Source organism: Gobio gobio (genome assembly GCF_949357685.1).
Source record: "Gobio gobio genome assembly, chromosome: 14".
Taxonomy (NCBI): domain Eukaryota; kingdom Metazoa; phylum Chordata; class Actinopteri; order Cypriniformes; family Gobionidae; genus Gobio; species Gobio gobio.
In genome coordinates, this window is record NC_137107.1 from 16704480 (window position 1) to 16718302 (window position 13823).

The following is a 13823-nucleotide window of genomic DNA, read 5'->3' on the forward strand; positions in this document are numbered from 1 at the left end:
AATCTGTACATCAAGACCACATCGACAACTTGAAAGCTCCTTCCATCCCAATGCACATCCAATGTCACGTATAATAAAGGAAATATTAATAGCAAATTTACATTAAAAAATGTCTTAATATTTTCAAATGTAATTCATCTGTGATGCAAAGCTGAATTTTCAGCATCATTACTCCAGCCTTCAGAAATCATTCTAATATGATGATTTAATGCTCAAGAAATATTTATTACTATTAGCTATTATTATCAATGTTGAAAAACAACTCTTAATATGTTTGTAGAAAATGTGATAGCCTATTTTTATTTTTCAGAATTCATGAATCAGCATATATTTGAAATAGAAATCCTTCGTTACCTTTCTTTTGTTTAAATATCTTTACTGTCACTTTTGATCAATTTACTGTCCTTGGTGAATAAAAGTATTATTTTTTAATCTTACTGACCCCATACTTTTGAATGGTAGTGAATATATTAGAGTTTTAGCCTATTTTAATTATTATATTCAGAACACTTGTTTTATATTCTTATACAAATAAGTACAACTTTCAAATTTTGCGAAATCTGACAAAATTAAAGCATTTTAATGCAGGTTGACGGTTAGAGACAAGTAATTATGCATAATTTACTGTTATTAGCCTTCTATGGTAAGTAATATGTAATATTACACTTTATTTTAAGGTTTCATTGTTACAATGTAATTATATATTTAAGTACTGAGTAATATTAATTAACTAGGCTACATGTACTTAAGTTAGGTTAGGATTAGGGTTTGGTTGAGGGTTAGTTGCACGCAATTATGCATAATGTACTATTATTACTATGGTAAGTACATGTAACGTAACAAGGATACTGTAAAATAAAGTATTACCATGAAGTGTTACCAAAATGATTATATTCCATATAGGCTAGTCACTGTTTTAATGGTCTACACATGCAACAGACGATGTATTGATCTTTGTTCTGCGTCTCTTCCACAAGCATCCCTTTTTAAAATGGCCTGTTAAACAGTTAGGCTCATTTTACAACGTAGCGCTCAATTGTGGCTGTTTTGAACGCAAGCACGCACTTCACCCGGAGGCACTAGGACCGCGCAGCGCAGCAGAGCAGCGGCAGCAGCGTCTCTTTGTTCAGCGTGCAACATCCCTCCTCCTCCTCTCGCGCTCCGCAGTGACTCTCGCGCTCCCCATCATCACTGCTACACTGGTCTGGATGATTGCAGTGGCAGCAACATGGCTGTGAATCTCAGCAAGAACAGACTGGCCCTCTTAACAGCCTACCAGGACGTTATCAACGAGACGTCGGCAACCGACTGGTAAGATAAATGAAAACTGACTTAAAAAGACTCTTCTCTTTTAGTATGGTGGCATTCGAGCTGTATGCGGATGGGTGCACAGAATGGGATGCATGGATTAATGCGTCTGGGATGGATCCTGGATCTCTTGTTTGCTATTCCTGGGGGCTTTTGTTAGATAAATCGATTTAAACGTCTTAATTCATTGTTTGATGGTGTTTTGGGTTATTTTATTTAAATAGTGCTTACTTTGATACATTTTGGACCCTAAAATTACACATTTTTTTATATGTTGGCATCTTTAGCTTGCCTATTTGCTGTTCTCGGATCTTACACTAGGTTGCAGTTCATGCTTTGACCTCCAGAGAGTTGTGCAAGGGATTCTGCACTGTTTGCTCAGTTCAAGGGAGTCTTCACTATAGCGCTTGTGATTTGCCAGTTAGAAAGCTTGACCAGATGATAATACCAAACCCAAATATTTGCAGCCTTCCCTATTGTTTATCTATTGAGTGAAGGATATCATGGCCAATGGAGCTCCTTTCCATCTTCATGGCAGGACAGAGATGGGCGAGGCGAGGACTGTCTGTCAACCTGTCAACCTTTTATTGTGCACTCTCATCTCTATCTTTTGTACCAGACGGAAATGGTACCTTACTGTAATTAATTATAGTATTTGAGCTTTTTGTACTGCGTATATGCTTTTTGGATGGCCCTCGTGGTGGTTGTGGACCCTGTACAGGACAGTGTATCTGATCTCTTTGTGTTGAAACGAAACTGTTAGTTGAATCATTAGTAATGCGTTGTTCCGCACCCCAGGCAAAAAGTTTGGTTTGGATTATTTTTAGAAAATGTTTTTAGCTGTACAAAGCATCACTCTGACCCTGGATGTATGACGGGATATGAGTAGTGATAAACCAATATATTGGTCTGGCCCATTGATTGGCTGATATTTGAGCTTGTTGAGATAATCAGCACACACACACACACACCCGGCCAAAAAAGTTGCTAAATTGTGTCTATGATTGGATCATTATTGCTGTGATTATTATGTTTCTAGAATGTTATATGTTTGGCAGCAGTTCTTATAACCATAATTGATGGAGTGTGTAGTTTTTTATTTCTTAAACAGCCATGTAGGAAGACACATCGTGGCCATATTCCAGGATGATAATATCAAGATTCATCAGGCTCAAATTGTGAAAGAATGGTTGGGAGGGAGCCTGAAGAATCATTTTCACACATGAATTGGCACCTCTGAGTCCAGACCTTAAAGCTACACTGTGTGATATTTTCCCCCATCTAGCGGTGAAAAGGTATATGACCATCCAGTGAATATTAGTTTCTGTTCCTCTCAATTCCGATTTCGTTTTAACTCCTACGGTGGCCGATTTAGACATGGCTTCCAGTTCGACCTCGTCCAGATTCGACACGGTGCCATTGAGTGTTAAAACGCAAAATGCAAGCTTGAATTTACGGGTATGTCCCTCTTTGGCTAATGTACTTTCAAGATGGAGGGGCAACATGGCGACCCGCATTCGAACCCCTCACCCGTATGTATTTTCAATGGCATATTATAAACTTACGAGAATACTTTATTACTTGAAAGAAGTAAATATACATTAATGAGCACATATTTTTGAAAGAACTAAGTGTTTTTAGCTAAGAATAAACTAAAAAAGTTACACAGTGTAGGTTTAAATTTATTGAAAGTCTTTGGGATGTGCTGGAGGAGACTTTACAGAGTGCTGGACTCTTGCATTGTCAATACAAGATCTTGACCAAAAATGTATGCACATCTTGATGGAAATAACATCACAGCATTTATTTCCATCAAGGGGATGCCTACATTTTTTTATATAGGCATTTACCTATTTATAAAAGGTCAGGATTTCCAATACTGTCATCTTTGTGGGGCCTTTTTTATTTTTTTTTTACCAGGGTTTACCAGGCCACACACACACACACACACACACTGGTTCACTATCTTTGTTGGGACTCTCCATAGACGTAATGGTTATTATATTCTGGATATTCTACTCCCTTACACTAACCCTATCCCTAAACATACTCATCACACAAAACGTTCTGCATTTTTACATTGAAAAAACTCATTCTGTATGATTTATAATCTTGTTTCCTCATGGGGAACTCAATTTAGGTCCCACAGTGACACGAGTCCCCATGCGTCAGTCTGCATTCAGGTTGAAATCCCCACCGGGATAGAAAAAACATGAACACACACACACACACACACACACACACACACACACACACACACACACACACACACACACACACACACACACACACACACACACACACACACACACACACACACACACACACACACACACACACACACACACACACACACACACACACACACACACACACACACACACACACACACACACACACACACACACACACAGGGGGGTTTTTGTGAATGTGGGGACATTCCATAGGCGTAATGGTTTTTATACCGTACAAACTGTATTTTCTATCCCCCTACACTGCCCCTGCCCCTAAACCTACCCATCACAGGAAACTGCACAGTTTACTTTCTGTGAAAAAAAACTCATTCTGTATGATTTATAAGCATTTTGAAAAGTGAGGACATGGGTAACGTCCTCATATTTCACCCTCTTTTTGTAATACCTATGTCATACCCATGTCATTATACACATTTGTGTCCTGATATTTCACAAAAACATGCCCACACACACACACAAAAGAAACTGGACATAAAATCAATCTTTTTTTTTCTCCAGATGGATTCATATTCTCTCATTTTCATTGAGATGTTTGTTTTCTCCATCAGCACTCTGTAATTTGCTTGATTATATGATTATATATGAATAAACTGATGTCCCACAGTTGCCGACATTGTCTTGAGGGGAACAAAGACTTTCAGCCTCTGTAAACAGCTGCCTTCCTCTATATTCACCCTTAAACATCGGTCCAAACAATGCTCCGGTTCTACATGCGTGAAACCACATGTCTATACCAGACGCAAACACAACTCTCTGCTCTTTCCTGTACCCACATAGTTGACATTATCACAGAGTTGTGCTTCTTTGACCTAACTCACATTCCTCTTCCTGGTATTCATCCATGTGTCATTACAATACAACCAACACCACGTTATTGAGCCTTTGTATCTGGGAAACCTTAACGCCAAGTGAACTCTGTGTTTAAAAGATGAGATCCAAGCCCAGAGGGTCAGCAGCACTTTACTAAGTCTAACCACCATTCATTGCCAACTGTACCTCAGGGTAGACTTCAAAACGGAGTAGATAATGCTTCAAAACCTACTGAGGCGCATCAGACATGGAAATCAAATTGTCCTGAGTGCATGTGTAAGGTTGGAGGGCGATGTTTTTTTATAAGCCAAGGGCTGTCATAATTTTTTTAAAGGATTTTTGATGTGTTGGGTGCTGTAGGGTTTAGGAAAGAAAGCTTTTGAAGTTTGTCATGGAAAGGTGACGCCAAGCCATTTGGGATGGAGTTGGATATCAGAGTACTCTCAAATATCAAAGAATAATGTTCAGGCTGCTGATCTGAAGAAAGTATATGGATATGTGATCCTCACACCTAATGATAAAGGTATACAAGACAAGGGTAGTGAAACTTGTGGAGTATCTTCTGTTCGCTAATCACTTTATATGTGACCTGTGCTGGCAAAATGAGTCAAATGAGCAAATATTTTCATATTCTCATATTTCATATTCGAGAAGCGAGCAGAGAAAAACAGCATTTTTTCATGGATTATTAAAACATAGGAAAGATTTATGAAGGTACACATGTCAGAAAACGTACAAATAAAGATAATTGTAGATGTTTAATTGCTATTTGGAGCATTGGGATCGTTAGACGGAGGGCTTAATGAACCTCAAATTCTGCCAAAATTAACATATTTCACTTGTTTGGCTTGTAGCTCGTAATTAGCCCATTCTTACTCATTTTGCCAGCACGGGTCTCATATCAGCTCCCTATAGTGCTTCTTAAACTTCTGGAAGGAATTGGCTGGTCCCCCACCCCATTCCTTAGCTCCTGTTGGGTCTTTTTTTGTCAGTCGCTTTGAAAACCATCTTCACTCGAAAAAATGCAGCATAACAGACTTCATCAATTAAATCACAGACTTTGTTTTGTTGATTAGATATATTTCATATATAGGTTTTTATTAACTCACGAACCCCCTGCCGTTCCCTCATGAACCCCCTGTTTAGGAAACTGTTTGTGTTCTCTACTTTCTGCAGAGAACAGAACTAGATAGTTAATGTAAACCGTTGCAGTGGACCTGCATAAACAGTTTCTTTTAACTTCAGTACTGTTGGAGATTGTGGGGACCCAATCGCACTGCGGGGCATCATGGCTCAGGATGTCTTGTGTAACACTGCAGTAGGAAAATGCAGGAAGAACACAGTTCTTGCAGATCTTACCAATGCCTTTCTTAAGCAAGTTACTCAAGTTTAAACATCACAAACATCTAGCTTATATAATTCCAGTAATATAACTAGAGCTCTTATAGAGCATGTAAAAGAAAAGATTCCCGACTGGAATTTGGGGGGAAACATAATCCTACACCATGATTCATATTATGATCATAACAGATCTAGACTAATAACTCAAAGGAATAAGCTATTACCATCCATAATTGTTATTATGGCTACTCTAGTGTTTCACTCTTAAAAATAAAGGTCCTTTATTAGCATCAATGGTTTCATGAAGAACCTTTAACATTCATGGTACCTTTCCATCGGCCAAAAGGCTCTTTATAGTTGAAAAAGGTTCTTTAGATTTCTAAAATGTTCTTCACACGAAGATAAAATGGTTCTTTTAAATAACTGAATTCATTGAACGTTTTTTTTGGGTAACCAAAACTGGTTCTGCTATGGAATTGTTGTGAAAACCCTTATTTTGGAACCTTTATTTTTAAAGAGTGTTCTCATAGGGACATTTGTTGAGATTAGGGATGCAACGTTATGAATTTCGCCATATATCGATAATTATTTCTATTTGAAAGCCGATATTTACATATTATATAAATCTAAATCCAAATTTTTATATAATTGTGTCCCAAGCACACAATTATAATGTTCTAATTATAATTTCATGTAGCATATTAAAGACTTGCGCTGCACATGTTGCACTTAACTGTATTTTCCTTTTTTGAAGAGATTCCAATCATATTTCAAGCAATTCAGAACCATCATGGCGAACAGTGCGCATGTGAAGTGTCTTAAATGATTCATTATTTACCAGCTTTAACATACCGGCCAAATTTTCTTATCAGGCTAATAACGATAACATTAAAATTAAGATATATACATATATACTGTGTATATATATATATATATATATCGCCTGATACCGATATGGTGGCCGATATATATCGTGCATCCAGTTGAGATCTCTTCTGAAACTCTTCTGAGATTACCAGGGTTGTTTTTCTCAGGAGGAATTTAGTGAATTTCTTAATTTGATCTCATTGCATTTTCATGTCAAACTGGTGTACTACTTGTATATCTTTCCAAATGTAACAAACAGCAACATTTGCCACAACCAAAACACAACCATTGCCTCTTCAGTAAGAGGAAATCTGCTCTTTCAGCTAAGCTCAAGCCTGTTTTTTGTTTAGGTCTTCTGAGCAGAAAGAAAGCACACGAGAGCTCCAGAGACAACTCTTCTGTTTGCATTCGGCTGCCAAGAAATGTCGGGGAAACCACACAGAGCAACTGGAAATTCACAGTTCGCATGGTCTACCAGACTCTATAAAATGTTACCATTTCCTTAAAAGTGTGGTGTAAAGTCCAGATCTCAACCTCACCTGGAGGGAGTTTATCTCCCACATTCCCACAGTCTGATGCCTGCATTCCTTCTGCATCAGGTCACTATCTTAGTCATCAAGTCATTCATCATGCTGAACCAGTGCTGGGGAAGCTATGTTAAAACTGTAGCTTGCCCAGCAAGCTACTCAACATTTAAAGAAAAGAAAAAAATCATTATAAGTGTCACCGTGTCAAAATTGCATGGTTTGTAATGCTAAAATGTTAGTAATGCTAAAATGCTAGGTAACACTTTGTTTTGATGGTTCACTTTAGACATTCTATTATCTATAACTCGGCACTTTCAACAGGTTTCTCAGTGAGTGCGTCAATGAGTTTGGAGAACCTTTTTGATGTTCTAATCGGAACGGAACAGCAGTTTTGTCTCACGACTATGCCGTCTCACAGTCACCCAGTTGGCCTGCTGTAGAGGCTCTGCAACCAAAATTGAACAATGTACGGGACTCGCTAGGCTAGTCGCATCCAAACAGTATCTAAAGCCCTTGCATTTTTGTTTTGGAATGCGTGTCTCTTGTTCTGAAATCTTCTCTGTCAGCCTGACCATTTCCCTGCATTTATTACATGTAAAACCCACATCGCTGACAGCGAAGGCTACGCTAAACGTGACAGGCGGTGAAAGTGACAATAACAGGAGAAGATGACATGATTCCGACTTACCACAGTTGTTTGATGGACTCGTATAAAAAGGAGCATGCAAGAGAAAAAAGACGATAAGCACTGATGAAAAGTTGGCAGGCTAGCGAAATGCTAATGTTTTGTGCTAGCGATAGCTATTTAGATTAAAAGCTAACAATGTCAGATTAATGTGATAGGCAATATTAGATAATATCAGATAAATGGTGATAAGTTATGTTTAGCAATAAAAACAACAAGGAATGATAGTAAATAGATATTTAAAAAAAGCTATATGTAGCTACAAACGCAAACCCCTCAGCAGCAAGAATCTCATCTTGTAGTTTTATGCTAAAATACTTGAATTCACAGCACATTTCAGATGATAAGAAAAACTTGATTTATAATCCGAAAAATATGGCAGTTCAACTATAGTCAACCTTTTTCAAAAAGTTAGCTAAACTAACTACTAACTACAAGCATGTAAATTAGTCTGACAACATTAAATTTAACATAATTTTCAATAAAACTAAAACACTAATTTATGAAAATGTGTCTAAAACAGTGACAAAGTGCTGTATGTAAGTACATATTTGACTCAATTTACTGAAACGAATTGAACTTCTGTCACAACAGTAGTTTAAATGCAAAAGAAATAATTTATGCTAATAACCACTACAGCGCCCCTTGTGGTAACACTGAGAATGCAGTACATATTTTTGCATTATGCATTGCAGTCTGACTCATTTTGGAATGCAACAATGCATAAAATTAGTTTTCGTATTTCAAAGCATCTGTTATCAGGTCTTTGTGTAAGTCTAAAGCTGTGGGCACATTAAAATGTGATAAAAAAATATTTATTTCCAACTAAAACTGATCTTAAATGTAGGCCTAGCTGTACTCTGTAACAGTTCAGTTGTGATGCATACTGAAAGAAATGCAGTCTGAATGCAGTATAATTGAAGAGAGGACATGCAGTGTTATCACTTTCCAGACATAGTGGTGCGCTGTGTGGGTAGATGATACTTTGGCTTCTCTCTTCATGGACTCAAGGCTGTCTGTGAAAGGCATCTGATTCAGATCATGGCTGTCTATTTTTCCTTCTACTCCCCTTGTGAGTGGCATATATTAATAACAAAGGCGGCCCCTTGCCTGGCTCTTGACCTTTGACATTACAGGAGAGCAAACATGTCCACATCCTAGCTCTGATAAGATCCAGGCCACAAAATTCTCAAGCTGTATGTGTGTTCAGAAGTTTAGCATTTTCAGCAGCTGCAGTATAAGAACAAAATTTAAAAATGACTTTTTTTTTTGCACCAATATATACCATTTACATATTTTATTTACTATATATATATATTATAGATTGTATATTAATCACAGATCCATTGATTATCAAAATAGTTGTTAGCTGCATCTTATATAGTTACAACTGCAGTTACTATGAACATGCAGACTAGTTATTTGCAGCAGAAGATTTTGAGAAGAAATGAGAACTTTTTTTGTGGGAGTTTGTTTTCATAACCTCAGCAAATGTTATTCCATATTTAAACTCTACTGGAAATGAAACAAGACTGAAAAATCGTTTTGCTTTTGCTGCGTTGGTTGGGATTTGACTGTGCTTTCAGCTAATGATTCTGTAATGGTGGTGAACCGTTGATTTACTAATTTGTGGTGTCAGATCTGCGACAAGCGGTGACGCTGCATAGAGGTGATAACATTGGGCTAATCTTATGAATGTTTTGTAGTTCATGGACACATTTTGCTTGCACACAAGAATATGGAACAAAGAAAATGTCATATGGTCATATGAAACCAGCATATTGAGTTTTAACTTCTGCATTGAAAAACATTCAAACTGAATTTTTTTTTTTCCTGGACAGATCACCAAATTTTTGTTCAGAAAATGCTTATGAAAGGCCTGAGATGAGGTGACTTCCTTGTGGCTTCTCAGGGTGCTGAACATCTGGCATTACCTTCTTGCTGGATTTTATTAACTACATCATTGAGAAACTGGTAACAACAGTGATTAGGATGATTATGATGACACAGCACTTTTACATCTGGACAGAATGATAGACAGAGCCATGAGATCACAGTTGGATGATAACAACTCTGCTAATGTGTTTTGGAAGCACTGATAAACTAAACTCTTAAAACATATCCACTGGGGCTACATTTGCTGAAGAGGTTCAACGTAAAATGCAAGGCTTTCAGACTTTTTAAATTGCATAGTGAGGTGACACTAACAAAGATTTGTTTGAAAATTCATCCAAAATTTCATTAGACAAAAATGAGCTTTCAGAGAGCGAGATCCCACTGGGTTCTGACCTGATGGAACTTCCCATCAGGAAACTCTTCTGCTAAAATAAGTTTCCCAGTTTCCCTTTGGTAAGTTTCAGTCTTTGTCTTTTGGCATTGGTCTGTCCATTCATTTCAGTTTTGTTAGCTGGTCTAATTTTAGCCGTGAACAGAAAACCAACATGTAGTGTAATGCCTGTGAATATTTGTGATAGTTTACCTCTCTGTTTAATCTATAATTCTTCAACTGAACCAGTTGACAGGACATGTATCTGGGAAATAAGTAACTTATTGTTTAAACATTTCCCTCAGCCCTGTTAAAACAATCTCCCGAAGTAGTTTACTTCCCTAAGTAGGTCTGAGTGAATGTACAGATTTTTGAGGCCATTCTCATATTAAACAGTCAAACATGAACAAATGTAGGGAATTAACTTGCAAGATTTAAAACCGCCTTCTATGCAGGACAATTTAAGTGCTTCATTGGCAGCACTTCTTAGAAGCAGACTAGCGGGATAGCGTAAAATAGTCTTGGGTGCTTTTAAAGTGGTATTAAACAAAACATTGTCTCCATTCAAAAGGACATGGGCACAATTTGCTCAGATTATGTAACTGAAGAGCCGATTTAGCTGTTTTTGGGTCACCTTAGTTTGGACAACTGAAAAGTTAATCTTTTTTTACTCTATGAAAAAAAGTGATAGCATTGACTTAGCACTGAGCTAAGTACTCAGCTCAGTTCCTTGCTGACATTTCTTTTTTACAAGGCTCTCTGGAAAATGTTGTTTTGATTGGTCAATCACAGAATTCTGAGGTAAAGTATGTTTGTATAACTGTATAATTTATTCTTACGTCAGGAATCTCTTTTCACACGTAGCTGCTAATGCTAGTTTCATGTCAAACTCTGCACTCACTTCTTACATTTTGCAGTTAAATCATTTGAAGTCAGAACACTAAACCCTAACGCTCAAAATAATTAATAGGTTTGAGTAGAGCCAACTTAAATTAAACAGTTTAGTTCAATTAGTTTATGACTTTTTAGAACTTTCTTTTACTTTTGAGTTCATAAAACTGACAAATCCTACATTTAACTAAAACTGGGCTGGGATTTCTATTTCCCAGCATGCTTTGACATGACACTCACAAGGGAGAGTAAATGCTAAAATTAAGTGTTATATAATGTGTTTTTTTTTGTGCAAGATTAATGTTAAGTGGGAGATTTAAAATGTTTTGATATGCTAGTTTAGAAGAGCATCTGTCATGTTGGGGTTTGGGTGCTGTGCTATGCAATGCTAATGCTATCAAAGCACTGTGTTACCAATTAGCAAGGTAGCATTTATTGAATTAGCTAGTTAAAGCTAGCCAAATTTCCACTACATAAAATATTTAAATTGAGATTACATGATAATTTTAAATTAGATGTAGGAATTAGGTTGCTCAAATATTTCAAATTAAGGTGCAATTAAAATGTATGAGTACAAAATAATAATAATTCAATAATAATAAAAAGCAATACGCTCTACTTACTTAAACTTTACATTTCTTAACTTTAAAAAAATTGATGTAGCTGATTACTTCACATTTTTGAGTTTTGCCAATTTATTCGGGTTTACATTATATACTTAATTTTCTTAAAGTTGTTTATTTTTTTAAATATTTATTTGACTTGCAGTGTGATAGTGTCGGTACAGACGGTTGGTCGTAAAAGCAAAATAAGCACATTCAGGACGGCGTTTTGCATATTTTGCAATAATGAGTGGCTGGTTATACATTATCACCCACTGACTGAATCTCTTGAAGGTGTCGATTAGCGTTTGAGCTCTATATAATTACACTCTCTGCTTGAATGATAAAAATAGACCTTTGTGCATCACTGTTTTTCCATTAAAAACATTTTAAGGACTTGTCTAATGCTTTATAATAACTGTTGTAATAAATTGTCAAGAAAGCGTGCTACTTTACTTAATGGGTTCCATAGGTTTACTTGTTGCACCTATAAGTGGACATCATTGCATTACTGAGATTGGATCTATTTTTAGAGTTGTTCTTTATTGAAGGTCACCAATCTCGCTACAGGCTCACAATGGGGAGTCTCAATAACCATCTGCACCAGTTAAAGCTTTAAGATCATCTTTCCTCACTTAAAGTGTCAAACGTTTCTGGATATTACATGCCGATTGAGGGAGACCTTTGTTGTCTATGTGGTCTGAATTTGAGATACATACTGAGTTCTAGTTCTACTTAAGCACAAATGTCCAACACAACATGTTCCATGTAGAGCACCAGCATGAATTTCTTTATTTCAGAAATCATAAACTCAACTGTCACTGATCAGCGATGAAAAATTATTTTGAGTGTATTTATTGTCTTTATTTCCAGTGACATTTTCAGTTTTCTGCCCTGGATTCTATTCTAGAATATCTTATTTTAAGCCGAGAGTCTGTCGTAATGGCAATCCGTGCTGAAAAAATGTGCTCTAATCCTTTTTGAAAATGTATATTTATGTCTCTGACAGGGCCAGGCTCATGTTAGTGGATGAGGCTCAGGGATTTATGGGAAATGATTTGCTTAGTGTGGGTGTCGGTTGAAAGCTAAGAACTATCTGAGACAGGGGAGGAGAGGTGAGCTTTGAATCCGAATCGTGAAGAGCCTTTTATCGTTGAAGACGTTTCCTATGCCGTTCATAGAGCAAATGAGAGACAAATTTGTAAAAGCTTTTCTCGCCCTGTCATTATAAACACTTAAATTAGATTTTAGCATGTTTAGAGAGCTTTGAAGATATCTGCCAAACTCTTTAAATAGTGATACATTAAAATACCAAATGCAGGTGGCTGTTCGGCAGTGTCATTATAGTTATAGTTTTGAAGCTGCTTATGGATTTTGATTTTCAGTTTCAGTGTAGTTGTAGTTATTTTTAACTGATCATGAATTCATTTATGTATCTTTTGTTTACATTTTGTTTGCATCTTTGGAAAGTTTTAGTGTTTTTTAAAATGTAATTATTTAAGTATTAGTTTAAGTTTTAATCCATTATAACGCAAATTCTTCCATCTGCTTATGATAACACAATGAAAGTTAGTGAAAATGTCTTTGTAGTTACTTTTAATAGTTTTGTTAACGATAATCAACCAATTGTGTCTCATTCACTAATAAGTTTATGTTTATGTGGTCTGATGCAAAAAACTAAACTACAAACAAATACACAATTAGTTCTTGTTCTCATTCTCGTTAGTAATTATCATAATACACGCCCAAACTATCTCCATATAAGGGCACAACCTCATGCATATGAATCTTCAAGGAAAGCCAAGTGTGGCATTCTTACAACCAGTTGAACTATTTAACCAAATTCAGCTATAACACCAGTTTACAATACATTTACCTCCAATTTACTTCTAACTTTGAAATAAGTAAGACTCATTATAGGGTCACTTGTGGCGCTTTTCCACGGCATGGTACAGTTCGGTACGGCTCACTTGTTGGTGCTTTTCCACTGCATGGTACGGCTCGGTTTAGGTTCCAAGCATGCCATACCAATACTAAAAAGTGACGTGTAAACACTGCAGATCACTGATTGTTCAGAGAGAATCGTCTCTACCGTCACTACCATTATATGCTTTTGTGACAGTGATATAGCGATTGAGACCCTAAACACATTACTAAATACAAGATTAGTTTACCCTTGTGCGCCGTCGAGCAAATCAAGTGATGTTGTCATCTGCGCTTTGTTGTACTCTCTCTTGTTTTTGACAGTATTTTGTTTTGCTGCTATCAGCC

At 36.7% G+C, this 13823-nt stretch overlaps 1 protein-coding gene across 15 annotated transcripts in view; it reads left to right on the forward strand.

Moving 5' to 3' along the window:
* Positions 1-1151: 1151 nt before the first annotated feature.
* dbn1 (drebrin 1) overlaps positions 1152-13823 on the forward strand; it is a gene marked incomplete at its 5' end in the record, with an annotated part of 121319 nt that continues 108647 nt past the window's right edge. For 4 of the 15 annotated variants that reach the window (XM_079835753.1, XM_079835756.1, XM_079835754.1 and 1 more), the window contains one exon: positions 1203-1311. In XM_079835753.1, the coding sequence (XP_079691879.1) occupies positions 1229-1311 (83 nt within the window). Of the gene's footprint in view, positions 1312-13823 lie in introns of all 15 variants that reach the window. The other 11 variants (XM_079835758.1, XM_079835757.1, XM_079835751.1 and 8 more) reach the window with 8 other exon arrangements.